Source organism: Capricornis sumatraensis, chromosome 2 (genome assembly GCF_032405125.1).
Source record: "Capricornis sumatraensis isolate serow.1 chromosome 2, serow.2, whole genome shotgun sequence".
Classification (NCBI taxonomy): Eukaryota; Metazoa; Chordata; class Mammalia; order Artiodactyla; family Bovidae; genus Capricornis; species Capricornis sumatraensis.
Window position 1 is genome coordinate 87,539,662 of NC_091070.1, and position 24,062 is coordinate 87,563,723.

At 43.0% G+C, this 24,062-nt stretch overlaps 1 protein-coding gene across 3 annotated transcripts in view; it reads right to left on the reverse strand.

The window, feature by feature from the left end:
• Positions 1 to 24,062, reverse strand: part of DIS3L (DIS3 like exosome 3'-5' exoribonuclease) — a 30,101-nt gene that overhangs the window by 2,096 nt on the left and 3,943 nt on the right. Inside the window, exons 2-13 of one of the 3 annotated variants that reach the window (XM_068964472.1) lie at positions 19,270 to 19,398; positions 17,602 to 17,737; positions 15,354 to 15,530; positions 13,893 to 13,971; positions 12,411 to 12,590; positions 10,197 to 10,366; positions 8,943 to 9,104; positions 6,787 to 7,034; positions 5,675 to 5,767; positions 2,315 to 2,848; positions 1,406 to 1,560; positions 1,120 to 1,298 (exon numbers count right to left, since the gene is read on the reverse strand). In XM_068964472.1, the coding sequence (XP_068820573.1) occupies positions 1,120 to 1,298; positions 1,406 to 1,560; positions 2,315 to 2,848; positions 5,675 to 5,767; positions 6,787 to 7,034; positions 8,943 to 9,104; positions 10,197 to 10,366; positions 12,411 to 12,590; positions 13,893 to 13,971; positions 15,354 to 15,530; positions 17,602 to 17,737; positions 19,270 to 19,398 (2,242 nt within the window). Of the gene's footprint in view, positions 1 to 1,119; positions 1,299 to 1,405; positions 1,561 to 2,314; positions 2,849 to 5,674; positions 5,768 to 6,786; positions 7,035 to 8,942; positions 9,105 to 10,196; positions 10,367 to 12,410; positions 12,591 to 13,892; positions 13,972 to 15,353; positions 15,531 to 17,601; positions 17,738 to 19,269; positions 19,399 to 24,062 lie in introns of those variants that run through there. The other 2 variants (XM_068964473.1, XM_068964474.1) reach the window with 2 other exon arrangements.

Here is a 24,062-nt window from a genome sequence, read left to right on the forward strand (position 1 = left end):
CCCCAGAAGAAACATGTGATTCATATTCCCAAAGAAACAATGTCTTTTAAAAAGGCGAGGTTCTAGAAAACCATTAATACAAATATTCTATTATTAATTAAATCAATTTTTGTAGGACCCTTTATCAATCCCTCAAAAATGTCTTAGAAAATTAATTCTTAAGAGGTATGAAAGTTTTAATTATGCCTGATTTGTGTTGATGTATGGCAGATTCATTAATCTGATTTATTTCACTATAAATTGTACAGCAATTATCTTCCAATTAAAAGCTGAAAGTTTTGTGTACCTCTTTTGATTTAGTAATTCATTATTGCCAGGAATTTATCCAGGCAAAATGTGAAAAATCTGTAAAAACAGACATGAGGATGGTTGTAAACTAGATTGCCAGGAACACTGCTGCCTCACCAAACTTTGAAATGATGGAAACATTCTGTATCTGTGTTGTCCCATAAGTAGCCACTAGCCACACGTATCTATTAAGCATGTAAAATGTGGCTAGTGCAAGTGAGGGGCTGAATTTTTAATTTAAACCCACATGAGTACTGGCTACAAGACTGTTTAGTATCAAACTAGTGTTCTAACTGGATACAGATAATAGTAAACATTTAGGCAGTTTCCAATCTGATGTTTAACCAAATGGTCTAGTTCTATCTAAGTTGTATAACATGGTCAGTAGCAACAATATGAAATAAAATACAAAGTTTATAAAATAATGATGTAACTATATTGATACAGTATCTATAAATAACAATGTTAAGTGAAAAAAGGCCCTACTTCAAACAGCAGGTATGATTGGATATTTTTATAAATAAAAAGCATTGTCTAGAATCGTTATTATCTTTGGGTAGTAAGATGATAGACAATCTTTCACATTTCTACATTTTGGGGGGAAAAATCTGACTCGTTGAATCTCATAAATCCACATTAAGTATTTCAGAACATTTGTAAATGTATTGAGAGGTACTCAACCAACTTTATGATTTTTCATCTTTCTCATTGATTGGAATAATTCTAGAGTTTAATTTGCTGGAATATACGGTACTTTGTTCTACTACACAATAAAGTTGATATTCTGTTAGCAAAAGAGATGATGGTAAGAGAATTAAAAATCCCTCTTACTCGGTTTCTGTTGTTGATATGTCTGCATAACTCCTCAAGATCTTTATTGCTGAATAAATTTTCCTTAATTTCCATTTTCTTATCTTCTGAAATGGCTGCCATTAGTAATCGGTGCACTATAATATCTGAGTATCTTCTTATTGGAGATGTAAAGTGAGTATATTTATCTAATGCAAGACCTTAAAAAATAAACCAAAAAATCAAAATAAACAACAATAACAAAAAACTTCTTTAAACAGTTTGCTCAAGGCTTTGGCCACAACAGAAGAAAATTGCAATCATTCACCATAGTGATGGAACTCTTCCTCGGCACATGATCCGGTGGAAAAATACAGAGCGTTAGACATGGCCTGCGTAGCCATGGATCGAAGCAACTTGTTGACGATGGGATCGTTGGGGTCATTTGCATTATCCAGAGAATCAGCCAGTGCTTTATTGGACCTGACAAAAAATGGAAAAATTCTTATTTGGTCCCCAGCAATAATTTACAAGTCAACACTCAAGGAGAATCCTTTACTCACTAACTGAATATGCTCATCTCCCCATAGTTAAAATTTATTTGGGACACATTTCAGAGAAGCAACTTTTTTCAAATCTAACTTGCTTTTGAGATTTAAACAAAGAACATTTCAGAATTCAAATAACATTGTTTTCTGTTTTTGCCACACTGCACAGCTTATGGGGTCTTAGTTCCCCAACCAGAAATGGAACCTGGGCCACCGCAGTCAAAGCACCAAGTCCTAACCACTGGCTCACCAGGGAATTCCCTCCTCTACCTTTCTTAAGCAGTGAAGAATAATGTGCTGAACCTATGAGGTGAAGTTAACGCTCAGCACACAGTGGGTGGCCAGGTACCTTTCGAGTTAAATTCCTAACACCCTTAACCTTAAACATCCTGTATAGGTCAATAAATAAACTTTTTCTTTTTTTAAATCAAGAATTATTGAGCCAAGGTCCAGTGGTTAAAACTACATGCTTCAATTCCTGGTTGGGGAACTAAAATCTCCCAAGCCATGCGGGGCAGCCAAAAAGAAAAAAGGAAGCCTCTTTACCTACATTATAGTAAATGAAGAAAAGCCAAGAAGTTTTCTCTTTTTGGTCAAAAATCTGGCTGTCACGTTTTAATAACCACTGTAAAATATATACATGTACAGTAACCCCTTCCATTTTCCTGCCCCTTCAAGAGAGAAACTACCGTGTATCTATGAAGAAGCCCTTTGCTTTAGCACACTCTCGGAGTTCGGAGAAAAACTCCTGGTGGGGAGGAGGGTGTCGGCGCAGCAAGGCTTGGTGAGGGAAGCTCTCCCAGATCTTCTTGGCTACCCAGTGGTTGGCCAGGATCATGCATTCAGCCACGGTCTCGTGGACTTCCAGGGGCTGCTTGGGGATGAGGTCGTGAATGTTCTTTTTCTCATCGAGCTGGATGCGAACCTCCACCCCTTCCAGCTCCAGGGCACCGCAGCGGTCTCGCTTGGCTCGGATGTGGCGGGCTATGTCAGTCAGCTTTCTGATTGCCCATACCAACTCCTCCAGCTTGGCTTGTCGGCTCTTCTCATCCAGATCCTTGAATTCCGGAATATCCTTCACAACGCTGAAGTTTCCGTCTAGCAAGTCTTGGGCTGCTTCATAAAACAGTTTGTATGCTGATCGAATAATGGTTCTGCCATACCATACTTTCTTAATTTCATAGGAGGTCTTATCTAATTCCCACATCACGCTTACGGCATACCTGCAAAACCAGTCACATTCATCATTGTTAATCCTACCATTTTTTGAAATGAACACAACTAGAGCCTAAATTTAACGAAAGAAATGACATTGCTATGGGTTTCCAGTCTGATGTTTCAATCCAACACTCAGCTGCTAAGGTGAAAGATACTTAAAATGAAAACAAGGTTAGACAAGGTTCTGTGGATCTCTGAGCAAATCTGAAATGAGTTCACACGAACTGTTGCAAGCCCAACTTGATGGTTCTCCATGTTCCTTAGAGCAGCACAGCACTGATAGAATTAGAGTTAAGTCTACTGGGCTCTCCAGCAAAGAGGAGTCAAGCCTTTCAATGCTACTAGGTAACACTGAACTAGGATATCAGTCTTGACAGCAGGTTCATGAGCAAAAAGTTCACTTAGTAAAGAATGACTTTACCACCATAACGCTAACATCTGCAACTGATATCAAAAACAGAGCTAATTTCTTAAAAAAAAAAAAAAAAAGCTAATTTCTTAACATGTGAAGAGCTCTTTCATACCAATTACTAATAGATCAAGAAAGCAAAAGAAAAAGGGGCAAAAAACATGAAAGAGTTCATAGAACAGGATACACAAATGACTGTAAGGCATATGAAAAAAAATGACTTAACTCATAGAAGGAAAAATGCAAATCAAAATCACTTTTAAGATACCATGTTCATTTATCAAATTGGCAAAGATAAAAAAACAATATATTGTGTTGGCAAGGTTGTGGGGAAACTAGCGTTCTCATACAGTGACAGAGAATGTAACTGGTATAACCTCTATGGAAGGCAACTTGCTTTTTAAACACAAATGCATATACCGTTTGACACAGAAATTCTACTTCTAGGACTTTATCTTCCATAAATACTGTACTTTTAAAAATGTGAAATGAGCTATATTCCAAGTAATTCAGTGCAGTTTTGTTTATAATAGCAAAAACTTGGAAACAATCCAAATTCCCATAGATAGAGAACTGTTATTAATATGGAGTGATCTCCAAGATACATATTGTTAAGTTAAAAAAGAAGCAAAGTCTGAAGAGTATATATATGGTCACCATTTGTACAACAAAGAAAGACCACATGTCCAAATATGCGCATTAGTGCGTGAAATAACAGAAGACTTATGTTGGTCTTTGTCCCTACCTCCTGACACAGGGCTCCTGACACCCTTGTAATTTCCTGGGAGACAGGCATGTCTTGTTCTAATGAGGTGGGCTCCTGCAGGAGGCTGGTCACTAGAAAGACCAAGCCATGATTAGAAGCTTTCAGTCCTGGCCCTCATTCTCTCGAGGAGAAGGGCTGAAAATGGAGTTACTAATGGATCACGCCAATGTGATGAAGCTTCCATAAAATCCCCAGTGAGAGAGGTTTGGAGAGCTTCTGGGTTGGTGAACACACAGAGGGGCTGGGAGAGTGGCACCCCAGGCCTAGAAGCTCTGTGTTCCTTCCACATACCTTGCCCTACACAACTCATTCATCTGGATGTTCGCCTGTATCCCTTATCATATACTTTTATACAGTGAACATAAGTACATTGCTTTGCTGAGTTCTGAGAGCTGCTCTAACAATTAACTGAAACTGAGGAGGAGGTCTGGGTATCTCTGATTTATAGCCAGTTGGTTAGAAGTACAGGTAACAATGTGGACTTCAACTGGCATCTGAAGTGCAAGGACCGAGTAGTGGAAAGCTCTAATCCAGCGGTCCCCAATTCTCTGGCACCAGGGACCAGTTTCATGGAAGACAGTTTTTCCACAGACCAGGGGTGGACTGGGGATGGCTTTAGGATGAGTCAAGAGCAGCAGGGTTCGTGCTGTGAGAATCTAATGCCACCACTGGTCCAACAGGAGGCGGCGCTCAGGTGGTAACGCGAGCCATGGAGAGTGGCTGTAAATACAGATGAAGTTTCGCTCACTTGCCTGCCCACTGCTCACCTAGTGTGTGACGGTCTGGTGCCTAACTGGTACCAGTCCATGGCCTGGGGGTTGGGGACCCCTGCTCTAACCTACAGCGGGTCAGTCAGAACCACGGTGACAATCTGGGCCTGTGACAGTGTCTGAAGTTGGGGAGAGGGGGACAGTTGTGCGAGGCTGAGCCCTTACGCTGTGGAACCTGATGCCATCTCTGGGGAAGACAGCATCAGAACTGAATCAAACTGTAGGACACCCAGCTGGGGCTGCAGAGAACAGCGCGGTGTGGAGAAAGACCTCCACGTGTCTGGTGGCGAGCAGTGTCAGATGTAATGTGCCCTCTGTAAAGACAAGGGAGACTTATGGGAAAGAAAGAGCGGGGAAGAACTGGGTGTTTCCCCATACAGGAAGGTGGAAAATGGGGAGTGCTTTTTTGTTACAGTATTGTATCTAAAAAAATACATAAGAAATTGGCAACTGATGGAAAGGGGCAGGTGGGAGCCTTTCACTAAACATCTTTTGGAAGGTGTGAATTTTCAGCTTCAAGGACAGATATAAACTTTAATTACAATAAACACAAAACTCCCTAAGTTCGTGATCCTTGTGAAAAACAGCGTCAACCAGGGAACATATGTGTACAAAGTGACACACATTTGTTCTTAGACTTTGACTTTAAAAAGTCAACAAGAGGGAGAAGCCACCTCCCAGCTGGGCAGAAGGAAAGGAGTCAAAAAGAGGAGTGGAAGGGAAGGGAAGGGAAGGTGCGAGGAATAAAGCTGCCCCCAAACAGAGGATTGGGGGGGGAGCAGGGGTGGGAAGGGCGGTGGGAAAGTAGGAAGCGGCCAGCAGAGCTACCAGGCATCACGGAAGGACCAAGACGAGTGCTGACGATAGAAATAAGGAAGCAACTCACCTATCAACGCCTCCCAGGAGGGAGCACACGTCAGCGCTGAGGATGGCGGGCAGCATGTCATAGCGACGGTCCGCTAAGTAGTAAGTGGTGGCCCTGTGAACGACACACATGCAGGTCCATGACCTTCGGCAGCGAGAGGCAGAACTGCTGACGGCACAGGCTGCGGTGAGGAAATGGCCGAGGGCTCCGCGCCAATCCCCCAAGGCTGCTGCTTTTCACAAAGTGCAGCAGACTGGGCGACAAAGCTATGCCTGTGTTCCCACTTTTCTAAGTGGTACCGCTTTGGGCTGAATATTCTTCCACTGATATAAAAGAGAAAGACAGAGCGGCACAAATCTTAGTTGTGTAGGAAAAATTAAAGTGTAATGACCCAGTATTTATATACAATAGGATATTACTACGTGAAAAATTTAACCCATTTCACTGTAGGGTACAACATGTGAGAAGATTTTGTTAAAAAAGGAAAGGCAGGGGCTTCCCTGGTGTCCAGTGGTTAAGAATCACCTGCCAATGCATGGGACTCAGGCTCAGTCCTTGATCTGGGAAGATCCCACATGCCATGGGGTAACTAAGCCTTTGCAACCTCCCTCAAGAGAAGCCACTGCAAAGAGAAGCCCGCACATCGCAACTAGGGAGTAGCTCCCACTCATCCCAACTAGAGAAAGCCCACATGCAGCCGAAAAACAAATAAAGGAAACGTAAATTGATCAAGATACTACTTTTCTAAAGGAAAAGGGGAAGTGGACTTCAAAAAATTTTTTTCTTTTTCCTGGAAGGATCTTTAGGACTGTTCCCGACTGTGAAATCTTTATTTTAAAAATCTGAAACTAGCATGGGCTTCCCAGGTGGCGCTAGAGGTAAAGAACCCACCTGCCAATGCAGGAGATGTAAGAGACTTGGGTTTGATCCCTGGATAGGGAAGATTCCCTGGAGGAGATCACAACCCACTCCAGTATTCTTGCCTGGGGAATCCCATGGGCAGAGGAGCCTGGTGGGCTACAGTCCATAGGGTCGCAAAAAGTCAGACATGACTGAAGTGACTTAGCACAGCTGCAGAGCACGTTATAGTCACACACACACACAGTCCTAGTGCTGATTTCTAAAAGCGGTACCTTGTCCTAGCTTCAATGTCAACGTAAGAGTGTGGTGCTACAAAGTACGTCACATCTGCAATGTGGACTCCAAGCTCCAGGTTGCCATTATCCAAGGCTCGGACCGACAGGGTGTCATCCACATCTTCACAGCCGCTGGGGTCGATGCTGAACACCAGGTGGGTCTTCCTCAGGTCTTCACGTTCTCGTTCCTCTTGGGAATTTACCTTCCAGGGATTTTCCGGTGTGTTGACTGGCATCTCACACATCTGTACAAGGAGAGGCCCAAGATTCAGCAATTCTGCACCAGAAGTTTCCATAAAAACTCTCTAACATTCTCCATGTGACCGCATAGAAACCCCATTCATTATTCATTGTGTGCGTGTGCTAAGTCACTCAGTCATGTCCGACTCTTTGCGACCATATGGACTGTAGCCCACCAGGCTCCTCTGCCCATGGGATTCTCCAGGCAAAAATACTGGGGTAGGTTGCCATTTCCTCCTCCAGGGGATCTTCCCGACCCAAGGATTGAACCCGAGTCTCTTACGTCTCCTGCATTGCCAGGCAGATTCTTTACCACTAGTACCATCTGGGAAGCCCCTCATTACTCACTACCTTCTACCTATGTTTGTTTCTTTTGAGCAATAATTATTTATTAGGTGCCTAATAGGTGTCAGGAGCCGTGTGAGGTTCTGGAAAGTCGGGACTCAATAGGAAAGACATAATCTGCATGCCCTTGAAGGCTCTACAGTCTGACAGGAAATGTTCCAGAGCATTTATGGTCTCTTTAGTTGTGAGGGTTGGAGCAAGAATGAATGGGTGGCTTATAAAAAGTACAATATCTACCGCATTTTCAAATGATCCATTTGTTTAAATATATTTGAGCTTTTAATTCAAGTCAAGCCCTGAAAAAAATCAACATGTCCCAGATATTAAAAGCATATTCCCCTTTTAAAGCAGGATCAATCTTGGGCATTTTTTTTCTGCATTATTACCTATTCAAGCCATCAATTTGCAGTTAAGTAGGCTAAAAGGGAAGAATTCTAGTCCTATGAAGTCTAATTCATGTTTCATTTTGTTCCAACATTTTCACTAAGCTGTCAAAACAAGTCAACAAATGATTTCGAGATACTAATGTTAAACATAAAATTTTAATAATGTAAGATATTCTAAAGTATTTTTACCATTATAGTTACTATTCTGTCAAAAATTATAATGAAAATAAGAACACCCATATGCTCTTAATGACAATGCAAACTGGCCCAGTTTTTCTGGAGGACAACCTGCCAATTCACAGCAAAAGCTATTTAAATTTTTTTATGCCCTTTGACTTGGTAATCTCACTTTAAGTATTACATTCCAAAGAAAATGATCAAAACATTAAAAAAAAAAGTGATGTTTATGAAACATTTGAAGTAGCACCTTTTATAATACTGAAACATTAAAAATCCCAAATGCTCCACAACTGAGGAAAGCTTAAGCAAACTAGAGTACATCAATATAGAGTAATTTGCCATCATTATTAAAAATAAGTAGGCTATGTCAGCACATAGAAATAATTTTAAGTGCAAGAAGCAAAAAATAGCCTGTGTGCACTATGAATATAGCTATGCAAGAATAATAAACAAGATTTACGAGGATTTTTAACAGATCATAATGTGACAGAAATAGCTGATGCTTTATGTTCACACAATTTTTGTTTTCTGTAAAGGTCACAGAAATGATTTCCTAATGAGCATGACTGTTTTGACCCATGGGTCGGAGACGTATCCCAAGAAGCTGCTTCCCACCGCTTGCTGCAGGCCTCTGGTTGAATGAACAAGACAGGGAGCAGAGCCCAGTGGGTCTGTGACAACTAGGTGCCCACGTAGTTCCAGGGGACGGATGTACACTGACTATAAGCTACTGACATACCATTTGTAAGCACAGTTGGAAACATGTAAAAATCTGAGAGCTATGAGGCTGTAAGAAACTAACTGCACTTGACATTGACTTCAATCTCGTTCAAACACAAAGTTAAAGAGGAATGAACTTTTCCCATTAGCTCTGGTTTAGACAGCAGTTTGTTACACAGTACAAAAATTTTTCTTTCTTACCGACAGAACAACAACAAGGGCAAACAAACGAAAAAGTAGAAAATGCCTTTTATCAGACCGAAGGACCGGGGCCAGGCTGACCTGAGCTTCTGAGAAGGGGACAACTGAGATGTTGTTTTCCACCAGGATGGTTGCAATTTCCCCTTCCAGATCTCCGATTCTCCCTAGAACACGCACGAAATGTCCATTTGGGTACATGGATGTTGACTCCCAGGAGTCGATGCGCACGACCACCCTGAAGTCCTGCACAGAGAGGGAGAAACACAAACCCAGTGTCAGGAGTTAAGTGGATCAATTAGCAACACCAAACAAACAAGGGATAAACAGCATTGAGCTCCACAGAGAGTGGCCAATTTATTAATACAAATAACCATCTTCTGTTCTCTTTTTTCCTTTTATTGGGTTTTTCCTGTTTTACTAAATTGCCAGATGGTAGGTAAATGCTTAACCCAGTGCTTTGAAGGGAGGCATTACCTCTCTGCACCAAGTAAGTGGGCTGGAGATGGAAAGCTGAGGGACAGAGCCACCTGTGACACATCCTAGTTAACATAGGCAGCCCAAGGGAAAAGCCCAACTATGCCGAGTCCAGATGAAATTTCAAAGCAAAAAATTTCAATTTGTGTGTGTTTTGGAGTTACTTTCTAATTTCTTAAGACATCTTTTGGGGGGGAGAAGGTTATCAGCGTGAACTGAACCTCACTGCCCCATATTCCAGCAAGCCACAGATACAGAAAGCAGCTATTGCACCTGGCCTCTGAGAGCCTGAGTGAGGCTTCAGGATGGAAAGGTACACGATGAACAGGTTACAGGCTGGGGACATCCTGCTTCAGCGTCTCATTTACAAACTACAGAACATCGGGCAAATCAGACTGGGTGATGCCTACACCCTTTGCCACAGTAAAGGTTAATTTCTAACTTTCTTGTTTACGTCTTCTCTCCGGGGCTCCGTTCCTTTATGGATAATCGATTCTGTGAAGTACCACTATATCATCCCCACAGGGCAGAGCAATCGTATTTCTATATCACTTGCTGGAAGAAAGCTTGTTAGCGCTGGCAAAGTGTATCTATTGGAAGTTTCTGTGTTGGACAGCTGGATAATGAATGTTCTCTCCAGCTGTCCTGCACAGCTCTTTCTAGGACGGTTTCTCTCTGGCCTTCATTTATTAACCAAGGACTACTTAATAGATGGTTCTATATATTTAGAATTTTTAGAAAACAGGATCTCGGAATGCCACATGCCATCAATAATTTACCCCTTCTTATGCAAAGAAGTTAACAGCGTTTCCTGGTACTGCTCAAAAGCTGGCAGAGACCAGAGGCGAAGAGAGGAGGTACCTGGAGGGCTTCTGCTTGTTGAGTGCTGATTCGGATTTTGGGAATTCTGTAATCCCAAGGTGTAACTAGGATTTTCTGAGCATTTTTGCCCTGTGATTGGACCTCTTCTATGCATGGAAATGTCACCACATAGTCCCGCCAGTTCTTCTGAAGGATGCCTACCACTCTGCCTTCGGGAAAACAAAACAAAAGAAACCTTCACTGGTAAGGTGTCAGCTAACTGGACTCTGACCAGCTCAGCTGTGAGGAAGAAAACAGGAAATGCAACATCCAGTTTTTTCAAGCACATCCACACAAGTTGAGAGATGCAAACATTTGCCTTCCTTCTAAGAAGGATGGATCATGTTTTTTTAAGATGGGTAATTTTTAAAATAAACAGTTAGTATGCGCTCCACCCCCGTTTTTTTGTGGTGTGACTTTCAGAAGACATTAGTCCCACTTTCTGGCCCTGACTTCTCCAATCTCAGGTTTAGGTATGTTGGGAAAAGTCAATGATTTTCACCTTTATTTTCTCTTTTTTTGACCACAGGGATCTTAGTTTCCTGACCAGGGATCGAATCCATGCCCCCTGCAGGGGAGGCATGAGGTCTTAACCACTGGGCCACCGGGGAAGTCCCTGATTTTCACCTTTTTAAACTTATGCCTTCTGTTGTGCATTTTCACTGTCTTGCATTTTCCTACCAGCCAAAATCATTTGGTTCAACATTATTCACAGAAAAAGTATACAAATCATAAGCCTGGTACGTAAAACTTTTAATCATCACAGACTGAAGTCAAGAAAAGGCAAAGTGCAATAGTTAAAAGTGCGATCTTTGCTTTTCACAAGTATTTATGGAGCCCCTACAGGGATGAGGCCCTGTTCTAGGTTCCAGCAGGGAATACAGCTGCATCAGAACAAAGTCCCTGACTTCTTGGGGTTTACACTCCAGTCTGGGTGTCTGTGGGGGTGGGGGACAAATATGTGAGGAGTGAGAAAGCTAAGAGTTGCAGAGTAGCGTAAGGTGACCAGGAGGGGTGAAGGGTCAGAGTGGCAGCTATTTCAAATGAAGTGACTTCTGAGCAGAGACCTGAGTGAGGAAAAGGGGTGTGAGGTTTGGGGAAAGCTTGCTTCTCAGGTGGTAAAGGACAAGTTGGTTACCATGGCAGAAGCAGAGACCTGACAGGATCTGAAGATTTTAAAAGGATCACCGTGGCTCCCTTGCCAAGAAGACTCTCTGGGAGCAAGGACAGGCACAGGGAGGCAGGTGTGTCAGTGTCCGGAAAATCTCACCCAGAGGTCTTAGTGCACTGACTTAGGAGTCAAAGGGCAGAGGGCAGGAGCGGCTGGACCCAGACCACGCCTTAAAGCTAGAGTGGACAGCACATGCTGATGTGTGAACGAAGGTGAGGAGAGCTCCAAGGTCTTGGGGTGACCAACTGTAAGAACAGCCTTGCCATTTACTGAGATGCGGAAGAGTTGGAGAGAAACAGGTTGGAGGGCAGAAATCAGGAGTTTGTTATTAGGTGTGCAAAGTCTGAGGTGCCTGTTAGACATCCAGGGGAGGAGGCCAAACAGATGACTGAGTAGACAAAACTGGATGCGGAGGGGGTCTGGGCTGGAGAGACAGTCAGAGGGCTGGAGGCAGCTCCTGGGGAGAGTGTGCGGAGAGGGAGAGACCCAGAGGAGGAGGAGGCAGCGTGCATCCGAGAGCACAGTAAGACGGGCAAGAACCAGCAAGGGAATAAGGAGGAATCCACCAGTGGAGGAGAAGAGCCCAGTAGCCGAAGATGAGGTGGTGATCTGCCAGCCAAATGCTGCTGGCAGGTTATAGGTGCTGAGCACTGTGGGCAGGGAGGTCACCGGTGACTCTGACAAAGGACAAGAGGCAGGAGGGGGTGGGGCCTGGATGTTGTGGTTTTGGGAGAGACCAGGGAGAGAGGAACTGGAGAGGAGAGGGAGAATTCCCTTTTCAATGAGTTTGTCCAGAAACTGAAGCAGAGAAAACGGCGATAGCTGGAGAGGATGTGGGACCTAAGAGGGTTTTTATTTTAAGGTGAGACATATTATAGCCTATTTGAGTGCTGATGAAAACAAAATAAACTTGCAGAGACGGGAAACTGATAATGTAGGAAAAGAGACGATATCATATATTAATAATTGCAGTATTTCTGGACTAAGGAGAGGAAAAATAAACAGTCCCCTCGGACGGCCAGGCAGCTTTCGGGCTGGCTCACCTGTGGGCATGGGCTCACTCGGGGACTCGCCCAAGGCCTTGTCATCACCGTCATTCTCACCCAGGGCGGTGGTTCTCCCTTTCCATTCACTTTTAGGGAGCAGTTCGACAACCACCACGTCTCCATGAATTGAGCGGTTTCGAGCCTTCATCCCGTGGATTAGGACATCACTGACGAGATCTGTTTTGGGAGCAGCACAGAGAAACCCCATAAAGCCAAGGGGGGTGAGGCCAGTGAGACCTTTCAACATAATCCGTTCCAGATCTAATCAGCATTATTGCAAATAAAAGCTCCCTCCTTTCAAAGATGGAAAGTCAAACTGAAGGCAACTTTTGTTCCACAGGTTAGGAAGGAAGAAAGGCTACTGCTAGGCCATGCTGTATAATGTGCTTTCACAAAGCCACTCCCAACCATCTTTTTGTTTTGGCCCCACCGCTTGACATATGGGATCTTAGTTTCCCAACCAGGGATCAAATCTGCATCCCCTGCCCTGAAGTGTAGACTCTTAACCGCTGGACTGCCAGGTGAAGGTGAAGGTGAAGGTGAAGTCGCTCAGTCGTGTCCGACTCTGCGACCCCGTGGACTGTAGCCTACCGGGCTCCTCCATCCAGGGGATTCTCCAGGCAAGAGTACTGGAGTGGGTTGTCATTTCCTTCTCCAGGGGATCTTCCTGACCCAGGGATCGAACCCAGGTCTCCCGCATTGGAGGCAGACGCTTTAACCTCTGAGCCACCAGGGAAGGACAGCCAGGGAAGTCCCTCAACTGTCTTTTAAGGTAGCTTCTTCCCTGCAGGAGACCATGTCACCCCACACTGGGACTCTGTCCCATACCTTCAGGGGCCGCGCAGCCAGGGAGCAGTCAGCAGGCCACTGGATGCAGAAACTGCAGAACTAGGAGCCTGACGAGCAGCAGCCCGGAGAGAGCTGTTGCTTCTCACCCTCCTCCAGCCTCACCCTGTCATGGCAGATCTAACAGTACCCTCTATTATGATCCAATTTATTCACATATGTTTTTTCATCTATATTACTTTTTAAAAGACTCCAATGAGGCAATATATAGCTCAGTGATGCAGTACAGGACAATGTCTTAAAACCTCACAGGTTCCGCCCCGCTGCTTACCGGGTGCACCATCCTGGGACAGTTACTTCGCTTTTCTGTCGTTAAATTTCTTCATGTGTAAAAGGCAGTAAACAATAACAATACCTACTTTAAGTGCTTAGAATAGTATCTGATACATAATAAGCACCCAATAAAATGGTAGCCATTACCATTTGTTAGAGTTATTACCAAAAAATCAGAAATTATAGACAAAAAAGGTAGGGAAGAAAAAAAAAAAAACAGCCCGTGATCCCACACAACCAGTGTATGTGAGGATATCTGACACGGCACATGTGAAGTGACAATTTCAACTTTGCTTTCTTCAGTGTGTAATATCAGAGTAAAAAAGCAGTATGGAAATTTATGTAAGGGTTATACTGAACCTGAATCTTTACCGCTGGCTCCCTGAAGTCGAACAAAAGCTTCTATTTGTGCTCTGTGTTTGTTGACATTCAGAGTTCCCTAAAATCAAAATCAATATGAGAAGCTTCTTTTCTATCTGTTTTAACCTCCAAAAGGTACAGCTCAAAAACTTTATGAAAATATCCCCATTGTATTCTTATAAGGTTTATGATCCCTTTCTTTAGGAATAATAATAATAATTCATCACCAACGTTTATTTTCTCCAGAGAATGTACCATCATTTTGACCTACTCTTAGCTGTACCAAGTGTTGCAAGTACTACGATTTATATCACCTAAGTGATGAGCAGTCTTTAAAATATCTTCTTCCCCAAAATATCCTCAGGAATGCTGTAAACGTCATTACCAATTGGAAGCATTAGCCTCTCCAACAGATATAGTTTTTAAACACCCACATTCAGGGACTTCCCTGATGGTCCAGTGACTAAGACTCCTTGCTCCCAATGCAGGGGGGCCTGGGTTCAAATCCTGGTCAGGGAGCTAGAACCCACATACAACTGAGAGTTCACATGTCACAACTAAAAATCTCCCATGTCACAACAAGGATCAAAGATCCCACAAAGAAATAAATAATTTAAAAAAAAAACCCTACACTTTAGGGAGGGAGTTTAATGTGGTAGGTTCAACCTAAATCTATGTAAAAATCTGTATGTAAAATCGATGGTAGAACAGTTCTGTATCTTGACTGTGGTGGTAAATACACAAATTTACACATGTGATAAAACTGCATGTGTGCACACATGCACACACAGAGTAAAGCACATAGAACTGTTGAAATCTGAATAATAATTTTGATTTCCTCTCAAGACCCTGATAGTATCTGGGTCCTGGGTCCTGAAATAACACACAGACACACTTGAAAGGTGCAGGAAAATGGGAAAGGCATGAGGAAGTAAAATTTCAACAACTTTACAATTCTGCCAAACCTCCAGACCTTAATGCAAAAAGATATTCTCTTTCCCAGTGCATGCTAAGGCATGTCTGTCTCTGTGCGATCCTATGGACTGTAGCCCACCAGGCTCCTCTGTCCATGGGATCCTCCAGGCAAGAATACTGGTTGCCATGTCCTTCTCCAGGGATCTTCCTGACCCAGGGGTCAAACCAGCATCTCTTGCATCTCCTACATTTGCACGTGGTTCCTTCACCACCAGTGCCGCCTGGGAAGCCCACAGGAGGCATTTAAAGGCTACCTGTGCGATGCTTAGTGTGTAACCTAATTAAGAGCACTAGGGAGTAGCTCCAAACCCAGGGGCGATGCCTACGGAGGGGACTCCCACATCGCCTTGAACACTGGCGACTCTGGCTTACGGAGGCCATCTCGCTGACAGCCTTTGAAATCAGAGGCCTGGGGCAGGAGCCAGATAAAGAAGAGCAGGAAACACACTGGTTGGTCCTGCGCCGATCCTCCACCGCCACCCTCACCTGGACGTAGCGCCCAGACTTGATGCCGGCTTCTAGCACCTCGAGGGGTACGTGTTCTGGGTACTCCTTCCCGTGGCTCTCCTGACTCTCATTCTCTCTTTCTCGTCGCGACTGAAGGATAGACTCACAGAGCTCACGGGCGGCCTTTAAATCAGGCCAAAAATTGTCCAGGTAGTTCTGCATTTAATAAAGGCACAAGAGAAACATGGTCAGGAGATAAAGGTTCTGTTATAGCAGCATTATGAAAACTCCTGAACGGGAACTGCTGGCACGCGGTTTTGAAGAGGTGTTAAATGGCAGTACCCTCCCGAGCCTCATGCTACTGGTTCTTTCTACCATCTCATTAATCCTGGCAGTCTTGCCCAAGGAACCGCAGGAGAGGCTGTTCCTACCGTGGAACGCTTCTACCCCCTGACCACTCTGCATTTTCAAGTCTCCCTCACTCTCCAAAAACAGGCAAGTATGTGCACACATCCGGGCTGCCTGTCTTTACTTTGCTGCAGATAACAGCCCCCAGTGAATGGAGAGGAAAAGCTCCTACATGTGCACTTACAATTCATGTGGAGACCTTTGTGGGGACGCTCTATCAATCAGTGTGACGACCTGGTATGAAACATAATTTCCAAACAAGTGTCAAGGTCCCCTCCAAGTAGAACATTACTGAATATTATTGTACTTCTTGGTGTAACTTGCAGAGAGGCCCTAGATAAGACACTAAGGTCAACACCCAGAGGAGACTGGTGAGGCTGCCCACGCTTCATCTACCTCGTGTCCAGGCTACATACGCTCACTTCTTCAAGAGGACTTTATTGTCCTCACTCCTTCCAATCTACCTTCGAGTCTCCACAGAAAATTCTGGGCTTCCTGCTCATCTGAACTTCACAGTGTCTCTTTTTCTCTTCTATCATACACTGCTACAAAGCCCTCAGTCACACAGTTTGCTTAGGAAATGCTATACAAAATCAAACTGTACTGTGCAACTGGGCTACAGAGAAAAGTAATTTTCACAAAAAGTAGAAAAACGTAATTTTAGTCAACTGTCCTCTGCAGGAACAAGACATGATGTATTGCAACAGAAAAAATAAGTGACACTGCCATTAATATCCAGCGCCCCTGGATTTTTCTGGCATGTCAGAACACGTTTTCTTTATAGCAGGGCCAAGAAAATTCTATTGGCAAATCTTTAGCAATACATGTACATGGGAACCTTTATAGGATCTGCAATTCAAAATCCAACTAGATGTTCCGTAAACTGACAGGGGTAATGGAGGGCCTCATTCTAGTTTCTGAATCAAAAAACAATATTCACCATTGAAACCTGATCGACCGACTTGGCAGGCAGAAGTGACCAGTAATCTCTTGAGAGATTAACAGGCATCCTATTCTCCAAAAAGGTACCTAAGAAATAGGAGAACTGTGTTGGGTCAGAAAACTCAAAAAACACTCACTGCTAATGCTGCTCCTGTCTGTTACATGGACACCAAGCTGGTCCAACAGCCTTCACAGAAGTAATATCACAGGCCACCTCTTCCCTTACCCTTGCTGACCCACGCCCAAGGTCACAAGTAAAGAAGTGTGAGGAACACTGGAATAGCAGAAAAAGAAGATTGGCCTTTAAAACTATGTTTTGTGTATATTCAGCAGAACAGTGTTGGAGTCAACAGAGCATAGTGATTAAGAGCTTTGGAGTCAGACTGCCTGGGTTCTCATCCCAGTTCTATCACTTTCTCTCTGTGACCTTGGGCAAGTTGCTTTAGCCTTCCTGTGCTTCAGTTTCCTCACCAATAAAATGGGGATACTAACCTGTCTCAAAGGGTTGTTGTTAGAACTAAATGAAATAATAAACTCAGAACAGTGCCTGGCATAGATAAATGTTGGCTATTATTTTCAGGTAGAACCATGTAAACCTGCCATTTTGTTCAGTCAAAAACAACAGAATATTGGCAATTTTATAAGATTCAACCTATCATCATTACTACTAGTATTACTGTTATAACTCTAAACATGTGTTCACTGTCAATAGGCGTTTACTGGTCTGCAGTCTTAGAAACTAGGCCTTACAGTCACAGGGAGTTTGCCCAAATTTGCCAAAGATAAGATTAATTAGGTGGAGAGTGATAAAGACATGGAACTTCTTAAAGTCTTCATTCTTTATTTTCCCTTTTCTGTATTGCCAAAGGGATCCAGAGCCTTATGAGCACCACTGTGGAAGTGAACACACACACACACACACCCCAGCTGGAAATACCTTGAAGGAAATCACAAACACTCCTTCTGTTTCACTTCCGTACTGCTGAATTGCCTCTTCATCTTCTGTCACCATAACGATGGGCATCCTATCCTGGCAGTGATGATAGTACCAAGCGGCTGCATTGTAGATGCTCCTAGAAAGCAAGAGGCGCGTGAGCCCTCCCAAGGCAGACAAACCCAAGCTCTTGATTAGAACCTCACACTTGGCTTTCAATCTGCTCCCCTTTGGTTTATACAGACAACCATTCATTCATTCACCACATTCTTCCTGAGCACCCATTATAAACATGTCCTAGACTGAGTACTCTGGGGGATAAAAAGAATCACAAAGTGCTTGAGATCTCTTTTTTCTAAGACATCCAAGTACCACAGAAACCTCATCCATTTCTTGATATGTCTTAGAAACCATGAAGCTCTGACACCATTAACACTTTTTAACTTGACGGATGAACCACATAGCACCACAAACAAGCTTTTGGCTAAGAGAAAAAGTAGGCTGGACGCCAAGTAGCTGAAGATCATAACCCAGTAACGGCAAAATCCAACACAGTACCACGTGAAATGTCTGGAAACCTTCCTGAGGAGAATCTGAATTGAAAATGGAGTCTAGGTCTGGAGATGTATTCAAGAAAGGATCGTGTTTCCGATGAAGTGGATGGACTTGGAAAGTCAGTTTCTGTAGGCATCTGTCTCCCTTTCTGCAAATGAAGATGCTATATAAGGTTCCTTTAGTTCTAGAATTAAAAAACATTCACTGAGCACTGACTGCGTGCAAGGCTGTGTAGTTAGTAAGTGTGAGTCCTCACACGTGACCCAATCTAGCAAAAGATTTGCTTTTCCCTTTCTGCTGTGGAGCCCTGTGGGAACTTAGTCCATTAAAGACTCAGTATATATCAGTGCTTATTTTGCTTTAGAGAACTTAAATATTTAATGGCTACACAGACAAAGAATTACAAGGGAAAAGATGATGTAAATATTTTGTACGGCTAAGCTATTTTAAAACTACAGTCTCTTTTGCCTTCTACAGAAGAGTGTAGCAGAAGCTACGGGTGCCCAGCACCTGCACCCTAAGGCTGCCTCTGGCTTCAGCTGAGGCGGGGTGACAGTTCCGTCCCTTCTCAAGGGCCCACTGACTGGAGTTAACACCCTCAGGGAATGACCCTCAGCTAGAGTGGTAACTAAGTGCCTTGGCCTCTGCCCTTGGAGGTGACTTCTGGGGCACACTCTGCAGAGGTTCCCAGAAGACGGAGCCTCAGTTTCCCTCAGCAGCAACACATCCTTTACTGTTTTCCCTGCTTCTCTGCATCACTCTCCCCAGTTCCTCACTCCTGCTTCTGGGAATTGCTTCTCACATAAACAACTCATCTCACACACACACACACACACACACTTGCATTAAAGCTGTGACTTCCGGATCCCATTAGCCTTTAGGGGCCTGGGGCAAACTTACTCTAGCCACCTGTATCTCCTTAATTACAATTTCTAAAATTGTATTCAAATAACATCTCTAGAATGTGGACAAATTAAGCATTTCAGTATTAATCGCAGTTCCAGAATGACTGTTGGTTTGTTCTGGCATTATATTGAGATCAACTGCAAAATAAGCAACGGTAGAGAAATGAAACAAGCTGACAGGGTGAAAACCTGGCTGTTATTCAGGTCATACCTGCTCTGCCACTTCTCCATGGACTCCCCTCTTTCCCGAGGGAGATAGCAGGACTGCTGGAACTCATTAGCGAAGAGCACACAGTCATGGCGCGCATCCTTTAGGAGATTCCGCAGTTTGTTATACTGTCTGTGGCACAGAGAAGAAGAATCAGTCTCACGTAGCATGTACTCACCTCCTGCTGGCTCTTGCTGAGGTTCAGAAAAGATGAGGTGTTTTAGAGTGAAAGACTGATTATTTAAAGCCCGAGAAACACTGATTTATATTGGCCTTAGTGTGTGCAGCGCGCTTGGGCTGCTGTTTCTCCACTTCACCTGCTGGAATGGGCGTGGGCAGAGCCTCATTAGTCAGCTCATGGGTCAGTTGAATTCCTCTACATCCCTTTCCCTTTCTGAGACCTCTGGCTGTTTATTATGTAATTATACGACCTTGTCTCATGTAGCCCCTGAGTCAAAGGCTCACAGAGGCAAGCAGAGTTTAGGGCTGTATTTTTATACTTCACTTTATTCCATAAATGACATTGGGTTTTAATACATTTTATTTTCTGCTGGCAGATCTGGAAAAGGCATGTAAGGTAAGTTTGGGGATTTATCTGTGAATTTTATTGATGCAGCCACACCATTTACATGAATGAAGGCTAACTTCATCTGTCAGACAACTAACAGAAAGTTTTAAGGTTTTTCCCCATCAGGAGATCTTCCTGTTAATCTCAGCCAAAGCAAATAAAATGTAAAGTCTCATTTAAGTCAGTTTCTAAGAAGGTGCTTTTCAATTGCCTTGGTAAGATGAAATATATAATATTCACAATTATTTATTTAAAATTGGATTAATATTAAATCAGATGTTAAATTAACATATAAATTATCCAAGGTAGATGACTGGCATTTAATATAATAAAATTTGTGTCCTTGCATTCCTACCTCCAGCCTACCACCATGGATTTTTAAAAATGAGTCTTTTCAATAAAGCAAAGGCAGAACTTTAACTTTTTTCCTCTAAATAAATGCTATCAAATCTATATTGTCTCAACACTTCATTGGAAAACAAGAAACACATTTTACTTTCTTAGTAATTCTAATTTTGAGCCACTTTAAAAGGAATCAACAGCAAAAAGAATCATCAAGTAACTACAACTTATAAAACTGTCCTAATGAACAAAAGGATTCAGCTTCATTTATGTGAATGGTAGCTTTCCTTCATAGAATTCCACTTGTGTAAACAAAAGCTGCTCCTTTCCCCTGGAAATGCCTAGAACATATTAAATTTATAATTTTCCCACTTTCACAAAGATACACTTAAAATCATTTTTCACAGCCTCTGAAAATATGCACAGAAGAGTCTCCATCACTGTGCTAGCAAGACCCAGACCCTCCTTACCAGGTGATTAGGCAAGGACTTTCACTTTCTGCTCCACACAGTTCTGAGACCCAGACCCTCCTTACCAGGTGGCTAGGCAAGGACTTTCACTTTCTGCTTCACACATTTCTGTCATGCATGAATGTTTTAAATGAGTACTTTTCTTGCTAAGCAATAAAAAATTCTAGAAGAGGTTTTATAAACATCTGAAATTTATTAATTCAGAGAAAACACTGAAAACTATTGCCTGTTTTTCCTGATCTCCTCCAGTGTTTTGCTCCCTTTAGCCATATCCCTAATAAAGCACCTGAGTTCAGTGCAGGTATCGGCTGCACTATACCAGACTAAACAGCTTGCAGTTAGCAAACTCCTTCTCTGTGCTCTGCTGAGGGCCCTCAGGGGAACCATCTAGATATCCCCGATGCTGCCCTTCATCTGCATGGTCCTGCTCATGATGAATGCAACACAGTCATCCAAGTCACCACATGTCCCAGCAATTCACTGCTGGGTGCAGACCTCGAAGGACTGCAAGCAGCGTCTCAAAGAGATATTTGCACACCCATGTTCATAACAACATTATTCATATTAGCTAAAAGGTAGAACCAGCCCAGGTGTCTACAGAGGAATGGATGGATAAACAAGACGTGGTATATACCTACCATGGACTGTTACTCAGCCTTAAAAGGGAAGCTCTGACATATTCTACAGCACAGATGACCCTTGAGGACATTATGCTGAGTGAAACAAGCCGGTCACAAAAGGACAAGTATTGCTTGATTACACTTATATGTATTTCCCTGAGGAGCCAAATACACGGAGATAGAAAGTAGGACGGTGGTTGTGTGTGTCGGCGGGCGGGGGCGGTGTCGCGGGTCTTGGGGGAGGGGGAGGGGGAATTAACATTTAATGAGTTTCAGTTTGGGAAGATGAAAAAGTTTTGAAGGCGGGTTGTTACAACAGTGTCACTGTATTCAATGCTACCAAACGGTATACTTAGATAGAGGTACATTTTATGTAATATATATTTTACTGTGATTAAAAAAAATAGCTACACTAATTGTCAAAATAAAACCACAATAAAAGATAGAACAACCCATTTCAGTGGGATAAGTGCCATGAAAGGCAATGTGCAGGGTGTGATGGGAACCCAGGAGGGAAGAGGAAGGCATCCAGGAGGGAGGGAACAGGATGGGTGAGCATTAAGTGGACAAAGGGCCCCAGGGAGGAAAGAGAGGGGACAGTAGGCTCGAGAGAGCAGACAGCATGCTTCCTCCTTACATCTCTAGCACTTAACCCATGGCAGGTGCTCAAAAAATGTTTCCAAATGAGTCAATGAACTCACAACCCGTTGCAACAACAGTGAACCAAATACAAGACACAAATGCCCTGGGACAAATTTTGACATGTCAGAACCCAGTTGCTCTTCTGCTAGGCTTCGCACACATCACTGCATTGGTTAGCACACTCATACTCTAAACGTGGGGCTTCTCGAATCCAGTCCTCTCCAAATACCTGATGCTCCACAAGCCAGACCCAGGGGGGTTTACCACCAAATAAGCGTAATGACAATCCTTGCCAATGTTTAGAAAGATTTATCACTTAGCAAAAAGAATTTTCTCAACTTGAAGTTCTACTCCCATATATTTTCCTTAGACTTTTAGAGTGTGCTTCCATTTGTCAGCTACCTATCAGCCAGATAAAACAAATGAACAAATGGCAGGAGAATATTAATGGAGAAAGCAGGAAACAAATAGCGCATCACTCTGAGTGCGACAGTCAAGTGCTCTTGTAGGCATGTGGGCTTATGGTTATAATTTCATAGCATATCCATAGAATACAGCCGTATTTTTTGCTAGCCAGGGCTGGTGGCGCACATGTGGAATGAGATATATGAGCATCCTGCATGCAGCCAGCAGAGATCATCACAGGGCCTTAAACAAATCTGCCTGAATGACAGGACAAGAGTTTCAAATAGTCAAGCACAAAAAAGTTATCTGAAGTTGGTCTGGCTAAAGTGTTTTCTAAATCTCCATTATCTACAGACAGTTTCTCAGGGGACAGCAAAACTTACCTTTTCTAGATTGATTTTTTTTTCTTTCTATTTTTATTCAATAGTGATCTTATCTGCAGACACCTTCCCCTGCTGACTCCTCTCTCTGGGGATTAGAAGTGGGCGTCATACAACCAATGGGAGATGTACAAGGAAGTGGGCTCCGTACTCAAGGCTGCATTGCTTCAGTTTTTGCAGAATTTGGGTGAGGTCTCCTAGACCTGCTTTCAGAGGTCCTTAAGTTTTCTACAAGAATTTCAAAAATTTCTACTTCCATTTATATTAGGTTGTATCCTTTCTTAATTTTCTTTTTTTCACTGTAGTAAAAGTCATATAATAGAAAACATAGTATCTTAACCATATTTAACTTATAGTTTAGTGACATGAAGTGCATTCAACCTGTGCAACTCTCATCCATCATCCATCTCCCAAATTATTCACCTTCCGAAACTGAAACTCTGTCCGCATTATACCCTAACTCCCCATTCTCCTCTCCCCTCCGCCGCCCCCCAGCCCCTGGTATCTATCTGTGTACTTTCTGATTGTGAATTTCACTATACTAGGTACCTTGTATAAGTGGAATCAAACAGTATTTGTCTGCATTAGGTGATATTCTTAAAACATTTTAAATGGAGCATATTTTGGACCAGGCTTCTAGCTGCAATGCCATTTGGTGGCAGGGCCTGCCCTTTTGGAAGCCTCAAAGACACCTCAAACTCAAGACCTCCACCCTCCCACCCCGATCTCCTCCAGTGTTCCCCCTCTATATCGGGTTACACAAGCCAGAAACCTTAGTGTCATTCTTGACACTACCTTCTCCCTTATCGCACTTACATAAATCCATTACTAAACCCTATAGATCTTTTTAAAAAACAGTTGCTTTATTATAAAATCCACCCTTTTAAGATGTACAATTCAATGGTTTTTAGTGTAGTCCCAGAGTTATGTAACCGTTACCATTATCTAACTTCATTTTTATCAACCCCCAGAGAAACTTATACCCGTCAAGCAGTCACTTCCCATTCCCTTTGACTCAGCCCCCGGCAACTACTAACCTACTTTTCGTCTCTTGGATTTACCTATTCTAGGCATTTTATATAAATGGAATCATACAATACAGGATTTCCATGTGTGTGGCTTGATTCTTTCACTTTGCATAACATTTTCAAGTCCATGTTGTAGCATTTATCACCACTTCATTCCTTGTTATGGCTGAATAATATTTCATTGTATGGTTAAACCACCTTTCGTGTAACCATTATCAGTAGCTAGACATTTGGGTTCTTCCCATAGTTTGGCTATTATGAATACAGCTCTTATGAACATCTGTCTCCAAGTTTTTGTGTGGACGTGTTTTCCATCTGTTATATATTTACAAAGTTCTATA